The sequence below is a fragment of the Clinocottus analis genome, unplaced genomic scaffold (assembly GCF_023055335.1).
Source record: "Clinocottus analis isolate CAN_PGR_092001 unplaced genomic scaffold, fCliAna1.0.p SCAF_11, whole genome shotgun sequence".
NCBI lineage: Eukaryota > Metazoa > Chordata > Actinopteri > Perciformes > Cottidae > Clinocottus > Clinocottus analis.
In genome coordinates this window covers 8,078,380-8,103,723 of record NW_027175832.1, presented here as the reverse complement: position 1 = coordinate 8,103,723, position 25,344 = coordinate 8,078,380, and the positions used below count along the sequence as shown (strand labels likewise).

Sequence of the window (25,344 nt, the reverse complement as noted above, 5' to 3'; positions counted from 1 at the left end):
ATTTGATGATATTTATACACATACATTTGCCTACAAGGTAGTTTGGTGATATTGTCCAGAATCACTACAAACTAATATAATTTCCAAATGCAGGGTAAAACGCATTGACGCGCAGTAAGCCGAAGGGGCATTTGCAAATTTTGCCAGTCGGGTAATCCAGCATTTGCTCCACTTAGTGATTTGTTGTCACAGATTTGTTTTTGTTTTTGTTGACACTATTATGGGTCAGCAGTGCGACTCAAAAGTTACTTTTAAAGTAACCTCTTTCACCTCCTTTTCAAGAATTTAAAGGAATATTTTCTTTTTTTAAAGCTATTTTCACTTTAAAGGAAGTATGTGTATTTTTAAATGTATTCATTATTTTTTGTAATCACAGCAGGACGCAACTTCACCTGGTTTTTACAACTACTGAACACATTTATCTAAGGTAGTCTTCAATGAATATATTTACTGGAAAGGTTTTCTACACTGGTCAACCTAATCCTTCTGTCCATCTGTATATGAAGGCCATGTGATGTGGTTGGAAGGCCTGAACAAATGGTAGGCAATGGACATCCATTTTGAATATATATATATATATATATATATATATATATATATATATATATATATATATAATTTTTAGGGCACTGTAATGAGCCCTTTTGTCTGTAGAACTGACTTGTCACAGTGAAGGTCATGCTATTCATCACAGCTGTGCTGTTCACAGTATGACCAGTTAAAATGTCTGCTGTAAAAAAAAGGGCCCATTATGTCCCAGTAGTGTAGTTACTTGACAACATTTAGACCACTGCGTAGGCAAATTGTAAAAGTACAATTAAATGTGGACACAAAACAGTATATATCCTTTTTTGTACCAGACAAGACATTTCTCAGCCGGTCGGAGTTCTGCTGGGGGAATTTACATGTATGACCTCAATATTTCTGACGGCCTGGCAGTGACCCTGCCTGCCTACCAATGCATTTTTTTTCATAGCAGTGAGGCGGCTCCAACAATACACTACATTAACCTCGACCGTGCATACTTAAATGACAAGCAATGTTATTAACTGCGGCCTATGCTTGTGCTGCTATGACATGTCAAAGTGGTCTCACAGGAAAATAACTAGCTGAGTGATCAAATCGTGGATAATGACCCTTCGAGCCAAATCTCCAAACCTTTTGTTTGATTATTCATGCTATCTAAATATCGTTCAAGTCATATTCCGAATACGTTTATCGAGCTGAGCTTTACTTTGAAAGTTGTGACCGGAAGCCGTGTGATTATTATGTTTTTTTGGGGGGGGGAGGTTCCGTTAAGACTGTATGGATACAGTATTTAGAGTTTCCAGCCAACTGACTGCTGCCGTGTCACGGAAGGATTTCTGTTGAACCGGTTTACTGTTTTAAACACTGGCGACTCTCCGTACGGTGAAGAGGTACGTGGTTATTTCCATAGCTCCAGCCGTCACATAGACGAACTGCCACGAGCGCGCGAGCTCGACGCTCCCTCACTGGGGCTTGACCGGTTAGATTAGCTTATCCTGTCTCTCGGCTAGCCTAGCCTCGTTTCACTGACCGGCACATTTAGCGTCCTGTGTGCGTGTGCGTGTGTGTGTATGTGTGTGTGTGTGTGTGTGTGTGTGTGTGTGTGTGTGTGTGTGTGTGTGTGCGCGCAACCTAAACGTGTATTCACAACGTAAATAAGTCACGTCGAGGGAGGAAACTAATTGCATGGCTTGAATGCCGTGACGTACAGCACAGTGTCACCAGGAGCAGGAGTCAAGTGTTCCAGACTGGAAACGTAGTTTCAGTCGTTTGAAGTTTTTTTGGGGGAAAACAACTATATGCACACACTTACGGCTTCTCTAACGATAAAGGGGAGTTACCATAGTGTAGTAACAGCTTTGTCATTACCTTAACGTCACACACACACACACACACACACACACACACACACACACACACACCTTGGAGCTTTTCAGTCCCACGAAGTTAGTCAACAAATGAACAGTGAAACTCAAGAGTAATTTGTTCAATGTTAATTATTCTAATGTTTCTGTTCATGACACCACATACACACATATGAACACACACATGCATCCTCCCCATCTATACACAAACACACACACACACACACACACACACACACACACACACACACACACACACACACACACACACACACAGCCATGTCTCCATCGGTGCCCCTACAGGAGATGATCCGGGCCATCAGGTCAGCGAGGACGCAGTGTGAGGAGCGAGGTGTCATCCAGAGGGAGTGTGCAGCCATCCGGGCACAGTTCAGACAGGCCGACAATGGGGGTCGATCACACAACCTGGCCAAGCTGCTCTACGTGCACATGCTGGGCTACCCGGCTCACTTTGGTCAGGTGAGGAGCTTTTGCGCTAATGCCTGTCATGGGTTTGCTTGTGCGCTAAGGAGGTAGTGGGGGGTCAGAAAGCATCACGCAGCTGGAAGATCTGGGTCTCAAGTCAACGCAGAGTTGTCAATGTGTTGGAGGGGGGGTGCAGTCCCAGCGTCCAGCCATGTCCCAAGCGGGGAGCCCCCACAGGCGTTATCTGTGTGAGCGTGTGATGAAGCTAATACTAATGATATTAGCATTGTTATTGCTCTGTGCACTTGCACTTTTTGCTTTTTTCAGACTTTCTGTGTCATGAGACGACTTTGAATTGTGGTTAGTTCCCTCAAGCAAAGTCTGCAGCATCACAAACCCATGTTAAGAAAAAAAAAAAACCTGAGCTAATAAATCCCTCTCAGCTCTCAGAACTGCTGCTCAGAAGCTGACCTCCACTTGGAGTGAGCAAAGAGCAGAAAATGTCCCCTGGGCATTATTGGGGTTATCGGTAGTGTCAGTCTTTTCCAGTCACTTGACATTTAAAGGGGGATTTTGCTGTTCCTGCTAGATGGAGTGCGTTCGGATGATTGCCAGCCCTCGCTACAGCGAGAAGCGCGTGGGATACCTCGGAGCGATGATGCTGCTGGATGAGAAGCAGGACGCCAGCTTGCTCATCACCAACTCCATCAAGAAGTAAGGAAAACACATTTAACAACAAAATCAGTATTCAGCATTTTCTGGAACACTTTTTTCATTTTATATTTATTGTATATTTATCAGTCATAAACAACTAAATGGTAACCTTTAGTAACGTCCTCACGTCAACATCTGTATACAAGTCTTGACCCCTAGAGGGAGTCTGGTAAATTGCCTTAAGTGATGTCCTGTGTGTCAGTGTGTGTGTTGTGGCTGAAGACTACACGTTTTAAAAGGAAAATAGAAAAAGTGAGGTTGCTTAGCTAAAAGCTGGAAGCTACAATAGCAGCTGTTAACGTCACACTCGAGTCTCCAACCAAACTGTTGGTGGTTGAGTTGCATTGTGGGTAATCTAAGTGCCAGGCTTTGACAAAGGAGAAGAATGCAGATAATATCTCTGGTTCTTCTGTATGGATTATTTTTTTACCGTCCATCTTACATTGCTTTCAGAGCGCAATGCAAAATAATTAGTTGAGTGCTCGTTTAATGATTATTTAAGAAATGGCTTGTAGTGCGTTAAAATTAAGTTGATATCAAAAAACGGAAACTGTTATTAACATTTTTAGTCACATAAAGCATCTTCTGCTGGTGTATTACCAATAATGAAAGTTGGACAACAAAATACAACACAGCTGTAATCATATGGAATATAATCATTTATCAAGCATTCATCATCTCTGCATTCACCAGTTACAAATGCTTAACTTAAAATAGCCTTATAAATACAATGTAGTAGCATAATATACATTATTTATATACATCTTATAAATGCTAAATGAGGGCATTAAATGACATGTTACCAGAGAGGGGGGTATTATTGTAAGATTTCAGTCCAACATTCTCACTCTCACTGTCGTCCTTTCTGCGCCTGTCTTTGCGTGCGTGTGTGTGTGTGTTGTAGTGACCTCTCTCACAGCAACCAGTATGTGCAGTCTCTGGCTCTGTGCACGCTGGCCTGTATGGGCTCAGCTGAGATGTGCAGAGATCTGGCACCAGAGATTGACCGGCTGCTCCGAGCATCCAACTCCTACATAAAGAAGAAGGTGGGCAATAGTAGGCCGTAGCGATATTCAACATATAATAAGCTAACGTTAGGCATACTAGTAGGCGTAATGGCGCTTAGGGGTCATAGAACAAAAGGTTTAAATCTCTCTGTTTTCGATTAAAACTCTAATGAAGATTTGTATTTAAGAAGCTTTTCCTTTAGAAACAATAGGACCTCAACATTTTCATTGAAAAATACACTTAAGTGTGTTATGCCCTGCTCATTCCTAGCATTGGGGGATGATTTCATGCAAATTAAAACAGTTGTCCACAGATTTCAATCTGTCGTCAGCAGGGAAAACTAAAGCGGTTCACCTGTCACTCTGCTTAGTGTACTAATGATCTCAAGGTGCTGACTAAGCGCTCTGCGCTGTTCTTCCAGGCGGCTCTTTGTGCTGTTCACATCGTGAGGAAAGTCCACGAACTGGGGGAGCTCTTTGCGCCCGCTGCTCGTTCCCTCCTCTCTGAGAAGAACCACGGTAAGTGGACCGCCGTGACTCACACATGCGAGCTTTCCTCGCCAACGCTGTTTCCAACCATTGCGCCCATCTCCCCCCAGGCGTGTTGCACGGTGCCGTGGTGCTCATCATTGAGCTGTGTGAGCGGAATCCAGAAACACTGGAGCGGTTCAGGAAGGTACGATGGACACACACACACGGGCATAAAAACAATTCATGATCTGATGAGTTCAATATCTCTCCTTGGATGCTGTCATTGTGTTTGTTTTGTGTGTTTACAGACTGTGCCAGATCTAGTTCAGATCATGAAAGGTCTGGTCCTTTCGGGTTATTCTCCGGAACACGACGTGGCAGGAATCAGCGACCCCTTCCTGCAGGTCAGCATAGACTAGTAGGATCATATTGCAGGATCATATCTCTCTAATTAATTAAGCTAAATGGGCACTTTACATTGATCATCAAGCAAAAAGACTTTGATAACATCAGAGACGTCTTATCTGTTGTACTGAATATTTTTTTTCTGACCTTGTTAAACAGATTGAATTTTATTTCGTCTTAATGCAAACCAGAATCTTTCAAGTGCTCTGGTTAACATTTAAAATCAAAACGCTCTGGAAAAAATAGGTCCCGACTGCTAATACATTGTTTATATGGTTCTGCTGTTTAGTTTCTTTCTCTCTAGCACGCACATACTTTTTTCGCTGATACTGTGCACCAAAATAATCTGCCGTCTGTCTGTTCCTTCTCCCCGGTCTCCTTCCTCAGGTGCGCATTTTGAAGCTGCTGAGAATCCTCGGCCGCAACAACGAAGGAGCCAGCGACGCTATGAACGACCTACTCGCTCAGGTACAGTTTATTTTTTTTACCGCTGAAACATTCTGTATTTCTCAAATTCTATTGATCAAGCTTTTCTTGTACATGTTCCATTCATTAGTTAGCAATCATGGGTATCTCTGCTCGTGCTGTCTGTTCCCACACTCTGCTTTTTCTTTTGTCCCAAACAAACATGTTGAAAACATCACTTTCTGTGTGCCAGAGTTTCTTCTGCTTGAACGATTCACCCCGAACTGAGCTTGGATCACTTCCGTACAAGCGAAAACATATTCCTTCTTTAAAAAACTCAAAATGTGTTAGTATTCGTTACAAATAAATGCCTGCGTGTGTGTTTGACTCGCCGTACAGGTGGCGACCAACACTGACAGCACTAAGACTGTGGGCAACGCTGTGCTGTACGAGACTGTCCTCACTGTACTGGACATCAAGTCAGAGAGCGGCCTAAGGGTGAGACACGAGCAGCCCTTCTCACCGCGTTGGACCGCCTTCATACACAGGGATGTGTCATGTCACCTAATTACTGTCTGCGATGCTTCATTTCACCTGCGCTACAGGTTCTGGCCGTGAACATCCTGGGAAGATTTCTCCTGAACAACGACAGGAACATTCGGTTAGTGTCGCTTCACATTTCTCAGTCTCTTCCCCGTGACACCTCCTCCCTCAGTCCGTCCCTCCTTTCCGCTCAGGCTCACTTGACCTTTTTTTCCATTGTACAAGGCCAGCGGCAAACTCGTTGCAGCCGGCCAGAGAGAGAAACGGCTGTCAGTCTGGGCTCACTAATCGCTTTCCCTGCAGCCGTTCCTCCAGGAGCTGTCTGTCTGTTAATGCTGATCTCTCAATTTTGGGCCCATGTCATTTTTTTTTTTTTAGCAGTCAGTGTGGAGACGTGTTACAGGTTCCTCAGGGTTTTGTTACGCTGTTCTTTCTTGGAATAGGGTTTGTGTGGCCAGGTGAGCCTGTCTGCTTTTTTTTTTTTACCTGCAGGCCCCTGAGTCTTTCTGCTGCTGTTTGACAGTAATAGGACTGGTTTTATTCCTGCGAGACCTGCCTGGATAGATAGCATCTCTCTAGTGCATACATAAATATTCAAACAGTCCATGAGACATTTCAAGTGGAAAGATGAATTATTTATCTTGCCAAGTTGAGCAAAGTTAAGTTTACACAGGGCCGACAGTTGCTCTTGATTGTTAGCTGACTGTTAGAAAACCCATGTTGTTAAGCTATTTATTTTGTCGGATGGATTCTGCTGCACTTCACACCAACCCACAGCCCCATCACCATGAGTCAACAGAAAACATGATACCTCTCCCCGTGTGGCTGTTCCGTGTGCGTATCCAGGTACATTGCCATGACGTCTCTTCAAAAGATCGTCGGGACGGACCACAATGCAGTGCAGCGCCACCGGGGAACCATAGTCGACTGCCTGAAGGACCAGGACGCATCTGTCAAGCGGTAACTTTCAACTTTTTTCTTTATTTGCTCGCCAGGCACAGCTGTTCAGTCCCAGATGTTCAGGGAACCTAACGCTTCAGCTTTTCCAGTGTCAATTATTCAAATGGTAGCAGTTCGTTTGAAGTGGGAAATCATTTGATCTTCCTAAATGCAGATGAGCTCTAAACGTATGTAATAATATCCTTGTTTTCTGATGCTCTCATCAGAAGTAGTAACTCAATGCTTCCCCCTCCTCTTGATACAACAAAGCAAAAGGACATAAAAGTGCTGTGTACAGGTGTTTTCAGATAGCGATGCCGATCAATAGGCGCCGCTGGCTTTCTCCGATCCGACTAACAAGATCGTACACTACAGTTTGATGATATCTCCTTACTCTAAACCCCATCGCACGTCCAAATAAGGCGTGTGTATCTTCCACAAAATAAAAAGGCTGTAGGACGTGATTGATGGAGCAGGACGTGATTGATGGAGCAGGTTTTGTTGTCATAATTGTTTATTGATCCTGTTAGTTCTCTGTGGGAAAAGATGAGTAGAATCCCGGGAGCTCACATACGAATCAAATCAGCTCCTGAATCTATTTCCTGGGTGCACCTCCAAAGGCGCTTTTAATAGTAGTCTACTTTTTTTCCTGCTTCACACTTTTGACCATCGCTGTTTATGTTCAAAACAATGAAGGTTAGCCACTCGATAGCACGCGTCTTACAACTGGTAGGGGTGGGACTTAATATTAATATTACGACGATATACAGCCTCTTGTGATGCGTTGTCGATACTAGTGCATCAATATGTAATCCAGACACTGTAATGTCAACTTCATGTACAAATTTAAAGCTCTTCATAATGTGATGAAAACCAAAAGTATAAGTTTGGATTTCATGCTTAAAAACAAATACTGCTTTTTTCTCCTCAGCTGCACAGACACAATGATGCACCGTCAATGTATTTTCACAGCCATCATGTAATCGCCTGGCTCGCGATTATGAGGAGAAAATATTATAATAATGATATAATGGCTTTACGCCGTGAGCTCCCCGTGGATTTCCTATTCCACTTATAAGAACGAGAAAAGAGCAATCCCCGATTGGTTCTCCTTACATGGACCTTTTTAGAAAGGTAAAATATCAAACGGCAGACTGCAGCCACTGTCAGGTCAGTGTGTTGCTCAAGAGCGCGTCAGCAGAGCGTCTTCCTGCTCTGGATGTCGATAGATGCAGAGGGGTTCTACAAGGTTCTGCAGCCGCTGAACTGCACCATTGCGTCCGGTCAGTTGAGAACACGCTGGCCTCTCGGCTGCGTCAGCACAGAAGCGACAGCACTCTAAATTTAGAGTTTGAATTAAAAGAGAAATGGCACCGGACTCGCGGTTGCAGCGGTCTCGTTTTTTTTTTTTTTTTTAAAGGGCTGGCGTGCACTCTCGCCAACATTAATCCTCTCTTGTCATCCCTCCAGCCGCGCGTTGGAGCTCTCCCTGGCGCTGGTGTCAGCCTCCAACGTCCGCTCCATGATGAAGGAGCTGCTCCTCTTCCTCTCCTCCTGCCCAGCTGAGCTCAGGGCGCACGCCGCCAGCGGCATCTTCAACGCTGCAGAGAGGCGAGTGACACGGCACAGACACGGCTACGTGCATGTACACCTTTGTGCATGCATGGGAGCAAACGTGCGCTCGTACGCATGTGAATACATTTAATGTGACCCAGCTGTTGAAGTTTTTAGGCCGTAAGGAGAAAGGGGGGAAAAAAAGACAAAGGTCTCTGTGCTTCTGTATACGTGTGGCTTCACGTCCCACTCTGTGTCTGTCTCCGCTCTCAACGACACGCCCTGTCTCTTTAAGCGTCTCTGAGACAATGAATAGTGCTCTGTGTTTCTGCTGTACACACTCTTCCTCCTGATGCACTTCGTTTCTGTGGATGGATTTGCAGATGGACACGGGTGTGTGTGTGTGTCTGACTCGCTCTCAAGCACCACTGAGAGTGTGTGTGTCTGTGTGTCTCTGTCAGGTATGCTCCCTCCCAGCGCTGGCACATTGACACCATGCTGCATGTCCTCATCACGGTAAATACCGACCGGGCCACTCGCCCTGCTGCCCTCTCTCACATGGGTTACTCTCCCTCACGACTCACTTCAGGTTGTCCCGCTGCAGTCATTAGTGTAGAGGCCAGGGGCCACGTGTGTGAGGGCTGCGTATGCTGTGAGAGTTTGCATTTATATAGTATCATATGATGTAGAGATGTGGCATGAAATGTAGCTTTAACGAGATCAGTAAATGTCCTTTTTAAAATGTAAACAAGCTGGGATGTGAAGCCTCCAAGTGAGGTCATTGTGTCTGGGAGGGAATATAGGGCGACCCAAATACTTGGGCCAGCTGTCTAGCTAATGGTGTGCGTGTGTGTGTGTGTGTGTGCGTGTGCGTGTGCGTGTGCGTTTTATTCACTCTTGATTTCCACTCTGCCAGGCAGGGGGCGACGTGAGAGATGAGACGGTGCCCAACTTGATCCAGCTCATCACCAACGCCTCAGAGCTGCACTGTTACACCGTCCACAAGCTGTACCGCGCTCTGCTCACTGACATCTCTCAGGTGTGTGTGTGTGTGTGTGTGTGTGTGTGTGTCATGCAAAATACAATAATGCAGTTTTGAGAAAAGGAACATGAACCTTGCCATAGGTGTCAGTACCAGAAAGACTTCCCGTTAGCGAGTCCACACACTCTCTCAGTGAGGAAAGCAGACCCATAGACTCCTGACTCTTTAAGACATGGAGATCATGGTTAGTGTCTTTGAACCCATCTTGGGTCCTCAAGATATCTTTTTTTCATCTTTTGTCTAAACAAATCCCCAAAAAATCATGTTTAAAACGTGACGCTACAACTGGTCTGAGATCAGCGCAACATGTGAATAAAATATGTCACAATTAAGCTCGACAAAAGGGATGACTATAATTTGTATTAGTTTTTTGATAGACATCCATTCTCATGTAGATCATGTCATTTCAATTGAGGATCGTTTTGGAGCACAACACGATGTGCAAAGAGCCAGCGACGTGAGCACATTTTCATTTTCAGGAATGTTTGTGTCGGTTTAGAAGCGAACAGAGCAGCTTCGGTTCCCCCGGCCGCGAGAATAATAGCAAGGCTCTCGGTTTAAAATTGGCTGATGCAACCAGGTTTATTTTTGGAAGCAAGTCGGATGAGCCGCTATGTACTCATCGGCAGTGTGCTGCACTTTCCTCTCCAACACATTAACCGCCAGTGAATTCAAGGGAAACGTGGCTCTGATGATTCAAACTGATATCGTCCTAAATTATAAAGCAATACTTCCTGTTATTTTGTATTCATTTTGTGGATACGTTGTTGTGTGATTGTGTCACATTTGTGTGTGCAGCAATCGCTGGTGCAGGTGGCGTGCTGGTGCATCGGAGAGTATGGAGACCTGCTGCTCCGAGGAGACTGTCAGGAGGCCGAGCCGGTTCAGGTACCCACGCAGTTTTATGGAATGGTTTGATATCAGATGTCGTGATTCAGCCTTTTGCTCAATCGTGAAAGGTTTTTACATTTGCAGCTCATTTGGGACACAAAATTAATTCTCAGGTCCTCTGAAGTCCTGAACTCAGTTTTTTTTATCATTCTGCTGGTGTGATCAGCCAGATGAATTCTAGAGGCTTAAATGTGTCATTTGTATCCCTCGTTCCGCTTTCATACACTACCGTTCACAAGTTTGGGGTCATCCAGACAAATTTTCAATTTCTGCACATTTTCTCGCATGGTATAGCCCTCTTTTCTAAGAACAAGAATAGACTGGCGAGTTCACATGAAAGTTCTCTTTTTCTGGTCATTTTGAGAGTATAATCAAACCCACACATGTGATGCTCTAGATACTCAACTAGCTCAAAGGAAGGGCAGTTTTATAACTTCTCTCCTCGGCAGAAGTGTTTTCAGCTGTGCTAACACAAGAGCACAAGAGTTTTCAAGGGTTTTCTCATCATCCATTAGTCTTCTAAGGTGATTAGCGAACACAATGCAGCGTTGGAACACTGGAGGGATAGTTGCTGGAAATGGGCCTCTATACACCTTTTAATTTGTATTTAAATTTTTTTGGACAATCCTTTTTTGGACTCTGAATTTCCCTTTGGGGATCGATAAAGAAATGATCTATCTATCTATCATGTAGATATTTCATTAAAAACCAGACGTTTCCACCTAGAATAGTCATTTACCACATCAACAATGTATAGAGTGTATTTCTGATTATTTAATGTTATCTTCATTTAAAATCAGTGCTTTTCTTTGAAAAATAAGGACATTTCTCAGTGACCTCAAACTTTTGAACGATAGTGAACATATGTACTTTACAAAAAGAAGGCAGTCCGCTTTCAGACCCTGTATTGACCACATCTCTCAATCAGGTCACCGAGGACGATGCCCTGGACGCCTTGGAAACGGTTCTGCAGTCGCACATGTCGTCGCCGGCAACCAGAGGCTTTGCTCTCACCGCCACCATGAAACTGAGCACGCGCATCACCGACAACGTGGAGTAAGAAACACGGGAACATGCCGTCGTGGCCGGATGTATTTATTAGATTCATAGGACGTATCATTTTTAAGTTTAGTGCTGAGGTTGGAGGGTCTAGCGGACAGTTACAGTGGGAGTAGCAGTGATGTCTGGGTTGTGCCCTAACCGCTGGTATTTCTCTTCCTCACTTCACCCGCGCCAGTCGCATCAGAAGCATCGTCAGCATCTACGGCAGCTGCATAGACGTGGAACTCCAGCAGAGGGCAGTTGAATACAATGCCCTGTTCAAGAAATATGACCACATGAGGTATGCCAAGTCAACTCCTTTTTATGTTGTGTCTTTCTTTTCTGGAAAACTAGAAGTGGGGGACTATTTTCATTGAGACAGTTTGTTGATGGTAGAAGCAGATCGTTTAGTTCTTTTTTTTTTTCTGGCCATGAAGACGATGAGACGTTCCCTCTGTCTGCAGGGCCGCCGTGCTCGAGAGGATGCCTGTGATCGAGAAGAACTCCCCGGGTCATACTAATGGAGAGTCGACCGGGGAGGCCACCAAGGACATACCGACAGCCAAACTCAAGCAGGGGGAGCCTCTGCTGCCGCCACAGCAACCCGCCAACCAGGTACGTTACGTTGCCTTTAGTGAAGGCCAGGCCAATGACCTCCGACTGGGTTTGCCAGCTCAATATCTGCGTCTGACCGCTTTCCATCGGAGGAGCTATTGGTTTTCAAGATTTCACCAATAACTAAGCCTCTTATAGCTGTTACCAGTAAGTCAGCACACGTCCTCAGGCAAAGCTTTAATCTGCTAAGTCTTGGCCTAAAACTAGAAGCAACTGGGCTCTTGACAATTAGTTTAGTATGCCGGCCTCATTCTTTCACCTCTTTCGCACCAACGTGGAACAGCCTTCGTTCATGTTCGTGCACCTTACTTTGAACCTCCCCGTCCATTATGTCAAAAAGAAAATTGGTTTGGAAGCCAGAAAGCTGGTTTTCCAGCAGGAAACAAAAAAAGGGCAGGTTTTTCCGCTATCTGTTGCGCTATCTGTCGCGCTATCTGTCACACTATCCGGCGCGCTATCTGTAATGTTTACTCCGTTCCGTTGCATTTTGCAATGTGCAAGCCAGCACGTTTTTCTGGCTATCCTAACCCACAAAATTCCGTTCACTGCAGATATATGAACGAGAGGGTCGAAAGTTCGAGGTGCCATGTAATTAGGACGTGGTATGTCCCAGTGGAATGCTTACTGCATGCAACAGTACATACTTTGTAAGGGCAGCTGCAGTTTTTGCGAAAAGTATTTTTTTTTTTAAAGCACTGAATCCTGAACGCAGCCAGTTCAAAAAGCAAATATTCTAGTGAAACGCACAAATACACAGGCAAGGACGCATTTTTAGACCTTGAGTGGAAAGGCACAGAAGTTTCATCTGGAAAGCTATTCACTGGTGTCTTACGAGCTGCGGGTGCATTCACATAACGTTCACACCTCTCAATCCTCCTCCTGTCTGTCCGGGTTTTTGAAGGTGTGTGATCTGTTGGACCTGCTGGGAGGCTCTGAGGAGGCTCTGCAGCCCAGCCCGGCATTCGGCGGCACGTTACCCGGCCCGTCCGTCAACACGGCCGGCACCGCCGGAGGAGACCTCCTGGATCTGCTGGGAGGGTTGGAGCTTACCCCGCTCACACCAGGTGTGAGACTCAGAGTCACACACACACACACACACACACACACAGACACACACAGACACACTAGTTCAGACCAAAAGGAACACCAAAGAGCAAATGATTTTGAAACTAGAGAATGCAAAGTTTTGGGGAGGGAGAGACTGGAACTTGTGTTCACTGAGTCAAGCCTTCAGATAATCTCCCTTGGTGGTGATGCTCTTTGTTGGTTTTATTTTATTGGTTTTGTGAAAGGAATGCGCCGTTTTAAAAAATCAAATAATAAACGTCTCTTTTCCGTAGCTCCTCCAGTGCCGGTGTACGACAAAGGCGGCTTGACTTTGACTCTGAGCTGTGAGAAGCAGTCGGACACGGGCCTGACGGTCACACTGACAGCCTCCAACTCCACCGACTCTGACATCAGCAGCTTCACCCTGCAGGCGGCTGTGCCCAAGGTCGGTCTCCCTCTCCTGTGATCAGACACATCTCTTTCACCGCAAGTGGCATAAAACAAATCAAAAGACAAGCAACATTAACAGAAGTCAGACAGTTTCACAGCGACACGGATGTTTCAGCCTCTCAAAGTAACCGTGTTGACTGGGGACTTAAGTAAATGTTATGGCATCGACAATAAAAAAAGATGTATACGTGTGCAAGCTCTTAAACGTGTTTAATACCACCGGGCGATCAGAAATGCTCGCGTTCACAGCGGCCATTTCAACGAGCGAGTCGGTCGCTCGTATTTCTTTCCGCTGCTGTAACGTTACACGCCTGGCTTCTCCACCAAATACCAATGCCAATGTATTCCGTCCTTCTCATTGATGGCAGCGCTGCTAGCAGGGTGTAGGTTTCCGACCCCGTCGTGTTCTCTCGGTGGTCGGCATCAGTACAGCAAACAGAGCTGAACAACATGCATGTGTTGTTCTGCAGTAAACTTCAAAGTTCTATTTCATTTTTCCCCAAGAGTGTCCAGTTACACATGAAGGCTCCCAGTGGGGACTCTCTTCCTGCACGAGGCACAGCTAAGGTGACCCAGATGGTGGTCCTGAACAACCCAAACAAGGTGGGTTTGACACACATACACACAACTATAATTCCGATCCTTCGGGTCATCCAGTCAACGAGAAAATAATTTAAAGGTTTCTGTTGTAAAAGTTGGATCCGTTTGGAAAATTACATTAAAATCTTCACATTCTATCTCCAAATTGTCACATAACTCCCAGATAACTCATCCCAGTCAGTTCTAACCAACTCCTCCCCCCTCCAGGTCAGCCTGAAGATGAGAGTTCGCATATCTTACACCCGCCAAGCGTCACCCTTTCAAGACACGGTCCAGATCGACTCCTTCCCCGGACTCGACGCTGCCGGCCACTGACGGCCGACACTCACTCCAATGGGACTATGACAACGGTCTGTGGATGAGTCAGCAGGCGTCGCCCCCTCACTGACAGAAAGTTTATTTTTCTTCTCTGCGGTCTCCACCCTCCACACGACCGTCCAAGCTGCTGCTTCTGAAATTCCTGATTTTGTGTGCGTTTCTCTGGCTGAAGAGCGCTGTTCTTTTCGCCCCTCCTCTGGAATCCAAGTGTAAATGTGACTGATGGTGTTAATAAATATGGCACGAGTTTAGAATATAGCTTCATAATACACTAAAATATGAGCGAATGAGTTTTCTGCTTGTAGAACTTTGTACCATCCAGGTGTTTTTTTGCTATTACAGACGATTGTACTTGTTTTCACATCACGCTCCTCTCAGTATGCACCACAAGATCAACTCTTATGTTTATTTGCCTTTACCATCCTCACCTTGTTGAAAAGCAGCTAATCACCTACCAATGAAACGTTACTATTATAATAGGCTCTAATCCAGTACACGTGATTTTCACTGGGAAACTCCATGACATGAATTTAATGTTTTTGAACACTGTTTTTCCTCCCTCAAAAGCTCTAATAATCCTTCTTCCAATTATTTCTCCTGTGCCTTTCATCCCCTCGAGAACTGAGATTTTTTCCCCACATACAAAACAAGTGTAATTACATTTTGGGTTTTAGAAGCCAGAAAATGGTGTTGAATGCTCGCAAGACTGTCTTTAAACACCTTTTTTTTATGATTATCATTCATACATGCTTTTTGCCTCCTAGTATCTCCCAGTCTTCTGTTCACAGAGGCTGCGGAGTTATTGTATTTTTCTGAAGACTGTGTGATACAAGATGTACATTTCAGATTTGAAGTATGTGAGCACAATTAGATGATCAGTCTTTGGGAAAACCTCTAACACAACCCTTTGTTGTAGAAGGAAGACGCCGTAAGACGCACCTTTTTTTAGACGGAGCCAGTGTCGCCTCAGTAACGCAGCGACTCTTATGATCACGGACCTCACATTTTAAAAACGCTCCTGGATGTCAGCAATGGTGCTCTTAATGGATTTCCATCTCTACCAGACTGTTTCAAATCACCACCTGAACTAAACTGTAAAGAAAATGACAAGAGGTGTATTCTGTCAGTGACGTCAATTGTCTTAAAAATCTTGTTTTGTGGCATTTTCTAATAAAAACAAAGAAAGAAATCAGTTTTCAGAGTCCTTTGTTGGAGGTTTGTGTGTGTTAGACGACAACGCTGCACTCAACTTCAGCATTTATTCACAAGCAAAAAGAGTTTTCAAACTGTCTTTTGTACTGCATGGGTGCCTGCATCAACTGGTCAAACTCAAAAAAGCCAATGTGGGTTTACAAAAAAAACATCTACAAAGGAATTAGAACGTCCTTTTTTTCTCTTCTTTTTAGTTGTTGCCGTTGTTGGTTGATTATTATAATATTTTTTCACGTCGGCCCGGGAGCGTGAGATGTCAGATCTCTGTGCTGAAACATGGTTAGACGGTGACGAGACACGGAAAGTGTTGGCACTCATGACGAAGAGGAGAGGCGTATGCAGGGCCAGCGCAGCGTGGAGCCGCCTCGTAGCGCCAACACAAGATGAAGCACCGAGCCTCCCTGGATCTTGTAGTCCGCAGCTGTCTTCTCATCATTCCTGAGAGAGAGAGAGAGAGCAAAAGATGGTTTAGTAAAAGAACTCTTTGGAAATGGTTGCATCTCGCTGCTACAAAGGAAGATGGTTTGGTCATGCAGGAGGTGGAGGGAGACTCACATCTGTTTGCCGCTGTAGATGAGTCTCTGTTGCTGTGGGGGGATCCCTTCCTTCTCCTCCACCCTTTCTTTAATCCGCTCCACCTTCATTCACATAAAAACAAGACATTTAGAAATGGTACACTGCCTTCAGCTGGATGGGTTTGTGTGTTGTTTTTTTATCCGAGAAAGAAATTGTATTTCACCTTGTCTGTGGGCTCTATGTCGATCTCGATTTCTTTTCCAGTGAGAGTCTGAAAAACAAAATGTAAACACCATCACATCAACACACACACACACACACACACACACACACACACACACACACACAGCCACGTCAAAACACACGGTCAAATCAACAGACTCACAGTCAAATGAACACACACTCACATCAACACACACACACACACACACACACACACACACACACACACACACACACACACACACACACCCAAAAACAGACTGTGACCCATCAGATTTTAAGACCTATAATATTGCTGCGAATGTTTGACCTGAGGGGGCTACTCTCTGACAGCCATGGTGCTTCTAGGAATGGTCCCATTGTTGATTCGTCTAACCAACAGTTGTTTTTATATTTCTAGGGGCAAAACAGTTTTTGACGCAATTTACCAGAGTGACGTCGTCAAAACGTCTTGTTTCGTGCCAGCACAGCCGAACATGGGAGCAGAAGTAATCGCTGCAGGGCACCAACTTATCGTGTAGCGTGTCCTCAAGCTTCACAGAATTCCTCAGGGACACATGTTGTCGTAACACCGGCGGGGGGACTGGCTAACCTGCTTTGGTGATTGCGCTCAAGTTAGCAAGCTATCAAACAACATACTAGCTCCTGAACGGCGACGCGTTCTGATGTTACCCGAAGTGCTGCACGTCAAGACCCCGTTCAACTAAAAACCAGGCCGACATAAAACGTTTTTAGAGATACGTGTAAGTCAGAATAGAATAAATGACTGGCCCCGCACCGGCCCCAAACTAAATTAGCGAGCCTGGTCATTGGTGTTAGCGGGCTACCAAACACCAACAGCTACGAGCCCGCGGAGAAGCGCGAGCGTGGATGAAACGCCGGCCTTACCTTTACTTTTATCAGCATCTTGAAAAACCGATACAACACACTCTAAATTATGTGAAATGTTTCCGTTTATTGACGAAAACACCTTGATATGCTCGCAATTTACAGCCTACTTGTCACAGGCTGACTTGAAGTTACTTCCTGTGTCACCGCTAAACCCTCCGACCGTGATGGCGTCCAACCAAACGAGAAAGGAAGTTCCGCTCTCGCATAAAAATGAAATGAGCTATTTCTAAACTCACAAAAGCTTTTACATGGACAGAAATATTTCCCCTCTTAACTTAAGAAAGATCTGATATAGAACATCAAGCTGAACATTTTTTGAAATATACAATTATAAATAAAAGTACATTTGTACTCAAACAGGCTTAAAAGTATGAAAATAGTAAAAGGCAAAATCAAAGTACACAGTCATTTTACATTCTTGGATTATTATAACTGATGCAGCAACATGCAGGCATTTTAATGTAGTAGTTATTCGAGGTGGAGCTGATTTTAACTATGTTTAATAAACTGATCTTTTAAAACAAATTTAAAATATGAAAGTAACTAAAAATTAAAATGTGTGTATGTATATATACACACACACTTATATCTATATCTATATCTATAGATATAGATATATAGTAAACTATCAAATTTACTTAGTTACATTCCACCTCTGCGTTTAGGAATTGTCTAAATGAATACTCAAAAAACTCTCCAGTGGAAGTAGACACAGGCCAAAAGCCGTCCTGCTCTCGCACAGATGTTAGTCGTTCAGCTAATTTGGGCAGGACTACAAATAGTGTCAGATTCAGAGGGTTACAGATCATTCAGTCATGATGACTCCTCTCTACCTTGGTGTTGTACTCTTGGCAGTTTTCGCAACACCCGGTGCCAATGCAGGTATTTTTTGGAGGTGAAAGTCTCTTAATCTTCTGTATGCTTTTCTTGTTTTGAGACTGGACTCATAAGCGGTTTGTTTACAGAAATCAAAGTTGAGTGTGCCAAAGACTCTGTACGTATAACATGGAGGATCAATGTGGACATGGTGCCGCATGCAGCTCGTCTTTTCCTTGGAACCTGCATGCCCTCCAGGTTGACTGTGTTGCCCACCGGCGAGGGGGATGCCATCTTCAACTACAAATTGGCTGAATGCAAATTTATAAGACTGGTAATGCAAAAAAAATCTCCAACAAAAATCCTCTCTGCCTCAGGTGTCTCAATAAGCTGTTTTTCTCCAGATAAAAGGGAAAAGTATCCACTTTCAAAATGAGCTGACTTACAGGCCACATGCGAGGTCGAAACCGGCTGCCTTTGTGCATCCTATCGAGTGTGTTTATAAAAGGTAGGAGTATTATGAATTCAATTGGATTTTTAAAGTTGAAATGTGAGCTGAGAAAAAAATGCTCCCATTCATATTTTTAGACCCGAAGGATGGATTCCACCTTTCCTGAATCCTGGTGTGGGTATTTCTGTGGGCCGAGGAGGTCTAGTTTTCCACATGGCGCTGCTCAATGGTGAGTCCTGGCAACATTGTATCATTCCCCCACTCAAGGGGGACAAACTAAGACTTTATTTTTTTCCCCATAGATGAATTGACAAGTATAGCAAAGACCAATATTGTTCCCCTTGGCTCCTTTATGCCAATATGGGCGGCAGTGGAGCAAAGGTCCCATCAACCCTTGCTGCTGCTCATGGAGCACTGTGTGGCGACCACTTCACCAGAGCTGCAGCCTGAAAGCCAGGTTCACCCCATCATAACCAACAAGGGGTGGGACATTCATGCTCTGACCTTTCCAATGATTTTTTTTTTTAAATTTTTTTATTGGATTTTTCATTATTGCTAATCTGTGCGACTGTCGTTTCTTCAGGTGTCTTCTGGATAGTAAGACGGGAAACTCTAAATTCCTTCCTCGCTACCAGTCGTCTGCACTCACCCTTTACCTGCAGGCCTTCCAGTTAGGTGGTGGACAGGAGGTGAGTGGGGTGGCACTGCTAAAAGAAAATTGTTTATATTTTATTCTCTGACACTGTCCTGTGCTCCTCAGGTGTACATTCACTGTAAACTGGTTGCATGGGATCCCGACGTGTTTGATGACGGCAAGAAAACCTGCAACTATAAAATGGAAAGTGGGAGGTAATTTGGGCAAAACCTGTTTGGTTGCTTTTTTGCGATTAACTCAATGATGTCATGTGAGCCAAGTATGCATCTTGCGGTGGTTGGCCTGTCTTGGCTGAACATCAAATGGTAAAACTAGAATAACCGGAATAAATGGATGCCACACTATTCCTTTAACTTTGCTTGAAATATAAATGGCTTTTTTTTTAAAAGTCAATTAATATTTTAATCTACTATGTGTATATGACTGATGTACTAACTGCTATAAGTAATTATATGCTACCTACTTGCACAAGGTTTCCTCCAAAATGTATGTCCATACAAAACTTTATTAACACAATGGTCCCTTCCAGTTGGGAACTACTCGATGACTCCTCTAAGAGCGCTGTCTGTCGCTGCTGCGACTCAACCTGCGAGTCCCGCACCAAAAGAGGACTTGACTGGGGTATCACTTTTCTACCAACTTGGATGTCTTATACATTACATTTGTTTGTTTTTTTTCCTCCATAGTCATTGTATTTTTTTTTTTCTCCCTCCAGAATCTCACGCTTTTAGTCACATTTCCGTGTTGGGACCCCTGATCATAACAGATTCGTCGGACTCGAAGGCAAACGGCGTCTCAAGAGGTGTCTGTTCCTGCAGCTTGCTCACTAAAGTTTTGGCTTTGTTCTGAAATGGGGAAGTTTAGTAAAAAGAACTAAAGCTCTTACTTTCTTCACAGGAGGCCAGGTCTAAGCTGACTCCATGATGGTGCACGATGGGTTCAGAAGAGCTCTGCCCCCTGACAAACGAAACCACGGGATATCAGCTTTACATGATCTCCACTTAACTGTTTGCAGGTTCATTGGACATGTCAATTGTCATATACTTATCTTAAACTCTCTATACCAATAAATCAGATTTGAACTCTTGCTGAGACTGTCTAGTTTATGTTTTTGTTTTTTTTGGGGAGGGGGGGGGGTTTATATGTCAATTCCAATGAATGACTAAATAGGTGAAAGATGCATAACCAAAATTTTTTTTTTCTTTACTCAATCTCTTGACTTGCATTATTTGGAGGACACTGATCACGTATACAAACCATGAAAGGGATACATTGTCAGTCTGTTTCTGTGTTGCTTTGAGATGGGATGTGTCAGGTTTTTGTTTTTTTTCAGTGTTATGTAGATGAAAAAAATGCAGTCCATGAGCTTTGTTTTACGTAGGCGTTAAAGCATAATTCCTGCTCAAAGAACTTGATTCTTTACAGTGGTGCTGGATGCCAGGGCAATGTCATTCAGAGGACCTATATCAGATTTCTGAGGTGTTTTGTCTGGATCTAACAGAAGGTTGCTGGTCATCAGCTTATGTCTTTAAGACATGCTTGACGTTAACAACCCGGTTGGTTTCATCTGGATTGATAGATAAAATTGAGGATCATCTGGATAACGGTGAAAGTTTATGGACTGTTTTCTGATCATATTGTCAATAGGAAGTATGGGTAAGGGGAAAAAAAATTGGTCAAGCACAGAACTTGTGGAACTCGATGACGAATGTTGGTGGTCAGTGAGGCTTTGTTTACCTATACAAACTGATCGATCTGATTAATGGGATTTAAACCAGCTTAGTTAGGTACCTTTATTGCCAATCGACTGGTCTAGTCTCTGTAATAAGATGTCATGGTCAATGATGTCAATTGCAGCATTAAAGTTTAACAAGACAAGAACAGAGATGAGCTCTTTATCTAATGCAACTAGAAGGTCATTAGCCATTTTTACTAATGCTGCCTGGGCTATGATTTCTATGAAAGTCCTCAAATAAACTATTGTGATATAGAAGTCACACAACCGATTTGTGACTACTTTCTCAAGTATCTTAGAGAGGAAGAAAATGTTAGAGATCAGTGGCCCAATCCCAATCTCCACCCTAAACCCTCAAACCCTGAACCCTCAGGGACTCACTGTCAGCTGCAAAATGGTTGAGTGTGAGAGTCTGTGAGGGCTTGAGCTGGTGTGAATATGAATGGGACAGCACTTTACTGCAACATCGCGTGACTACATTAAAAAATATTGTTTAATTACAGCTACTTTGAAGGATTATGGTAGATGATCCGTTAGTAAAGACACATTGATAATATCTAGTAGAGATGTACTGACTTAAGGTTATACTTCCTGAAGCAGACTCGACAGGATAAGGTCTAAGAGACAGGTATAGGTTTAGAAGTAGAAAATATTGAAAACAGTTGGTCAAGGTTGATGGGAGAAAAGCTGTCCAAATATATATGAGCATTTACAGCTGAAACAGGTTTGTGTCATGAGATGCTTTACGAGCCGCAATCAGTCTGATGGCCTCTGCACCTGAGGCTGTAACACACACCAGCTGAAAGAGGTTGTCTTGATGGAAATTGCCCCGGTAACAAGGAATAAAAACACCCCACACTGTCCAGAGCCAGCATCCAGTCATGATGGCTTTCTTTTGGCAACGTGCACTGCTGTTGAGCCTGGCTGCTGCCATGTCAGTATATGCAGGTAACATTGGAACAAAATGCTGGAAAAAGTTTGGTTATTTTTCTTCAACTGAAGCTGTTTGAGTAGCAACTTGACTTTGTGTCGTGTCTCCTTCCAGACATGAAGCTGGACTGCGGAACAGATTTTGTGACCCTGGTGTGGAGGGAGGGCAGGTCCCGGGCTGATACCTCGTTCTTCCGTCTGGGTAACTGCTTCCCCACCAGCTTCTCGGCCACCGAGGCTGTTTTCAGGGTGGACTTCGACGATTGTAACTTCAGGAGAATTGTGCGTAGCGGCTCAATATTTACCTGCAAGCCGAGTTTCCTGTATTTCCTGCAGCTTGGTAATGTGTGTCTCTCGTAGGTAACTGGGGATCTCTTGATGTACACCAATGATCTGACCTACAGTTCCTATCCTGACTCTGACGCTCTGGCCTTCACTCACCCCGTTGTCTGTGCATATGAGAGGTGTTCACACTACTTCAGCATTGAGTCTGCTGAAATGGCAGCTGTTTTACTCCATTGTTTTGTTGCAGGCCCGAAGACTGGTACCCTCGGCTTTATCCCCCAATTTTCAACACGTACGGTTTTGGAGATCTAGTGTTCCACTTTGGCCTCATGAATGGTGGGTGTAAAGCGTGACCTCACAGCAGATGGCGGCTCTCCTGGTGACTCCTGTAACGTAATGACTCCTCTCCTATTTACTGCTGTAGCTGACTTCTCCGGCCCCGCTGAATCTACTACCTTTGCTCTGGGCTCCTTTATCCCGATCATGGCGAGCGTGGAGCAGAAGACCCATCAGCCCTTGCTGCTGTTTCTTGAGGAATGCATAGCGGCTACCACACCGGAGCTGCAGCCTGGAAGCGCTTTATACCCAATAATCACCAATGACGGGTAATCTGATTCAATGTCGTAGCAGTTTGTGTTCCTGAATTTACACTTAACACTTCTACTTTTTCAACCACACAGATGTCTTGTGGACAGTCTGGTATCTCGCTCCAGATTTGAACAAAGGCAAAAATCATCGGAGATCCGCCTTTCCCTTCAAGCCTTTAGGTTTGGTCTCGGCGAAGAGGTAACGCTAACTTGTGCATGTTTAATTTTAGATTCTGGGCTTCCTTGTCTAACATGGGAGCTTACTATACCGCTCAACCTCACTTCTCCACTCAACAGGTGTTTATCCACTGTAAACTTGTGGCTTGGGATCCCAACGGTCTGGACAACAGCAAGAAGGCCTGCCACTATGTGACAGAGCATGGGTAAACATGGCACTGAAAACAAACCTTCACCGTATGTTCTCTTGTATGACGGAACCACTGAGAACAAACTTCTGACTCTTCTGATCCTCATGAACTCAGCTGGGAGCAGCTGGACAACTCTGCATCCCGCAATCTCTGTGCCTGCTGTGAATCTGACTGCAAGTCCAGGAGGGTCAGGAGTTTAGCATCAGGTATTAGTGCGACTTCTCTATCAACTTGTCTGGTTTGACTTGTACTTAAACTAATCATATATTTCTAAACAGGGAAGCATGGTCTGGCACAAAAAGCTGTCCTCGGTCCACTTACCATCACTGATGTGAATTCCTGACTTCAGGTACATTTTAATTTTACATTGCACGTTATTTTAATCGTTAATGACTACTTAACCCTGTCTTTTTGTTGTTCTCCAACAGCAATGGATCCATCGTGCTCACTGACTCCTTTAATCTGACTTGGATTTTTATTGTTGGTTTTTACTTCTAAAAGTGTAATTCCCCTCCATTTCAGATTATAATAAAGCCATCATAGATGTAACTATACTTGAAAGTTCTCCACTTTTTTACTTTGCACTTTCTTTCTCCAAGAAAATTACAAGCAAACTAAACCCACCACTTTAAATGTACTTGTATAGCGCTTTTCTTGTCTTCCAATCAAAGTGCTTTAACACTACATGAACTCTTCACCCATTCACACACTGAGAGGAGCCATCACGCTAGGTGCCACATCAGTATTGTCAACCATTCATACACTGTAGGTGCAGCTACAGGAGCAATTTCAAGCATCTTGCTAAAGGACACCTCGACGCGGCGCCAGGGATCAAACTATCCTGCTCGCGACAGTCTCACTTTAGTAATAAGATGATCCGTATCAGTTGTGCAGTGGTGAAATTGAAGGCTTAAAGCACGAGACTGGTGTAAAACATTGAAAATCAAGAGCACTTGGGCTGGGCAAGTTGAAAAATTGACTTGTGATTTTTCTGTGATCTCAAAATGCCAAATTTAATAGTGAACTAGTGTATTGCATGCTATTTTAAAGTAGTGAGCAGAACAATAACCGGTGCAGCCAAGCGCTGTGCGTCTTTCATAATGTACACAATACATACTGTATATGCAGACTGGATTACAGAAGGATTATGTAAATTTTTTTTAAAAAGAGCGCAAGGCACAGCTCGTTTTTTTGCGAGTGCTACACGTTTGTGTCCGCGATGCGGTGAACATCGTGAAAGCTGCTGCAGGCCGCGCTGCTCATAACGTTTATTTAGCGCTTAAACTTATGGATGTGTTGAAAGCACTCATACTTATATGACAGTCATTAGTACACAATACATATCATTACTGTAGAACACGATGAAGGTGGATTCAAGATAACACTTATCCCTGCTTCAACTGATTGAATTTCTGATTATGAGTATACGTACTGATCCGCCCATATAAATATTCAAACTCCTAGTTATATGGTAATCTAAACACATAGGTTACATGAATATACGCATAGTTCCATGAGACATACGTTCATACAGTACATATATCCTCATAAGTATATATTAATTTGTATACTACTACCAGCAGGCACATTTAAATATAATCTGATTGATTTGGGTTGTGGGGCACTTAAAATTAGCAGATACATTTATTTTTTGACACATTAACTTGTCTATTTTGCACTAACTCGTGTTACGCGGCATTCACAACAGGATGTGTTGCGAATATTCGCTACGCTTGAATTTGAAAGCACCATTAGATTTGGTCAGGATTATGGACTTAAATTCATCATATGTAGTCATGATCAACTTCTGCTCATCAGCAGAGAAGAGTTTCTCATTTTAGAAAGACAACATGAATTTGGTGGTCGACTTTCCTCCCTTCTGAAGAGAGGGCACGCACAATTATCCTGTGAACTAACGTCTGGTTACAATGAACGAGACCGTTTGTGGGCGGAGCCACCTCCGTGGAACCGACATCCTGTAGTCATCTCGTTAGAGCTGGATAATAGGACTTTTGATCGGATTAGTTGAACCAGGTATGTGGAATAGGGCCCTGGTTCAGAGCAACTAGTTCTGGTCAAGAATGCTATTCAACCCCAAATATGCAGAGACCAGTCACTGTAGACTTACAGTTCTGTGTATTAAAATCTTATGCTGGCGATATTTTACTATGACAAGAGGTTTCCAATGATAGCTCTTCAAACAAATGTGGTTCAAGATAATGCAGTCATGTTTGAGATTTTAGTTTCTTGAAAAGACAAAGCTCTGTAGTGTATGAAGGTGATTACCAGATGTGAATGTAAAGCAGTTACCAAGAA

General features: G+C 43.9%; 4 protein-coding genes across 4 annotated transcripts; 3 read left to right on the top strand and 1 right to left on the bottom strand.

Annotated features, from left to right (window-relative positions):
* The first annotated feature begins 1,284 nt into the window (after nucleotides 1–1,284).
* On the top strand, nucleotides 1,285–15,549 carry ap1g2 (adaptor related protein complex 1 subunit gamma 2). Its single transcript, XM_068604903.1, has 22 exons — nucleotides 1,285–1,418; nucleotides 2,170–2,372; nucleotides 2,908–3,032; nucleotides 3,937–4,078; nucleotides 4,462–4,558; nucleotides 4,639–4,715; nucleotides 4,819–4,914; nucleotides 5,303–5,383; nucleotides 5,720–5,818; nucleotides 5,926–5,981; nucleotides 6,710–6,823; nucleotides 8,273–8,413; nucleotides 8,818–8,872; nucleotides 9,273–9,395; nucleotides 10,197–10,286; nucleotides 11,218–11,345; nucleotides 11,527–11,631; nucleotides 11,795–11,945; nucleotides 12,847–13,009; nucleotides 13,286–13,437; nucleotides 13,947–14,045; nucleotides 14,250–15,549. Exons 2-22 carry the CDS (start codon nucleotides 2,172–2,174, stop codon nucleotides 14,355–14,357), a joined length of 2,403 nt encoding a protein of 800 aa, XP_068461004.1. The 5' UTR covers nucleotides 1,285–1,418; nucleotides 2,170–2,171; the 3' UTR covers nucleotides 14,358–15,549.
* Nucleotides 15,550–15,605: 56 nt separating this feature from the next.
* On the bottom strand, nucleotides 15,606–17,368 carry nedd8l (NEDD8 ubiquitin like modifier, like). The gene is made up of 4 exons (XM_068604914.1): nucleotides 17,199–17,368; nucleotides 16,312–16,359; nucleotides 16,128–16,210; nucleotides 15,606–16,010 (listed from the first exon to the last, which is right to left on the bottom strand). Exons 1-4 carry the CDS (start codon nucleotides 17,214–17,216, stop codon nucleotides 15,887–15,889), a joined length of 273 nt encoding a protein of 90 aa, XP_068461015.1. The 5' UTR covers nucleotides 17,217–17,368; the 3' UTR covers nucleotides 15,606–15,886.
* A 648-nt stretch (nucleotides 17,369–18,016) lies between these two features.
* Nucleotides 18,017–20,047, top strand: LOC137802494 (zona pellucida sperm-binding protein 3-like). Its single transcript, XM_068600412.1, has 10 exons — nucleotides 18,017–18,083; nucleotides 18,167–18,351; nucleotides 18,422–18,525; nucleotides 18,606–18,697; nucleotides 18,771–18,951; nucleotides 19,052–19,157; nucleotides 19,229–19,317; nucleotides 19,653–19,744; nucleotides 19,839–19,906; nucleotides 20,021–20,047. The coding sequence occupies exons 1-10, from the start codon at nucleotides 18,017–18,019 to the stop codon at nucleotides 20,045–20,047; spliced, it is 1,011 nt and encodes a 336-aa protein (XP_068456513.1).
* Nucleotides 20,048–21,704: 1,657 nt separating this feature from the next.
* LOC137782096 (zona pellucida sperm-binding protein 3-like) lies at nucleotides 21,705–23,563 on the top strand. The gene is made up of 10 exons (XM_068571200.1): nucleotides 21,705–21,806; nucleotides 21,904–22,070; nucleotides 22,149–22,252; nucleotides 22,321–22,409; nucleotides 22,498–22,678; nucleotides 22,754–22,859; nucleotides 22,958–23,043; nucleotides 23,143–23,234; nucleotides 23,307–23,377; nucleotides 23,457–23,563. The coding sequence occupies exons 1-9, from the start codon at nucleotides 21,740–21,742 to the stop codon at nucleotides 23,369–23,371; spliced, it is 957 nt and encodes a 318-aa protein (XP_068427301.1). The 5' UTR covers nucleotides 21,705–21,739; the 3' UTR covers nucleotides 23,372–23,377; nucleotides 23,457–23,563.
* Nucleotides 23,564–25,344: the final 1,781 nt, after the last annotated feature.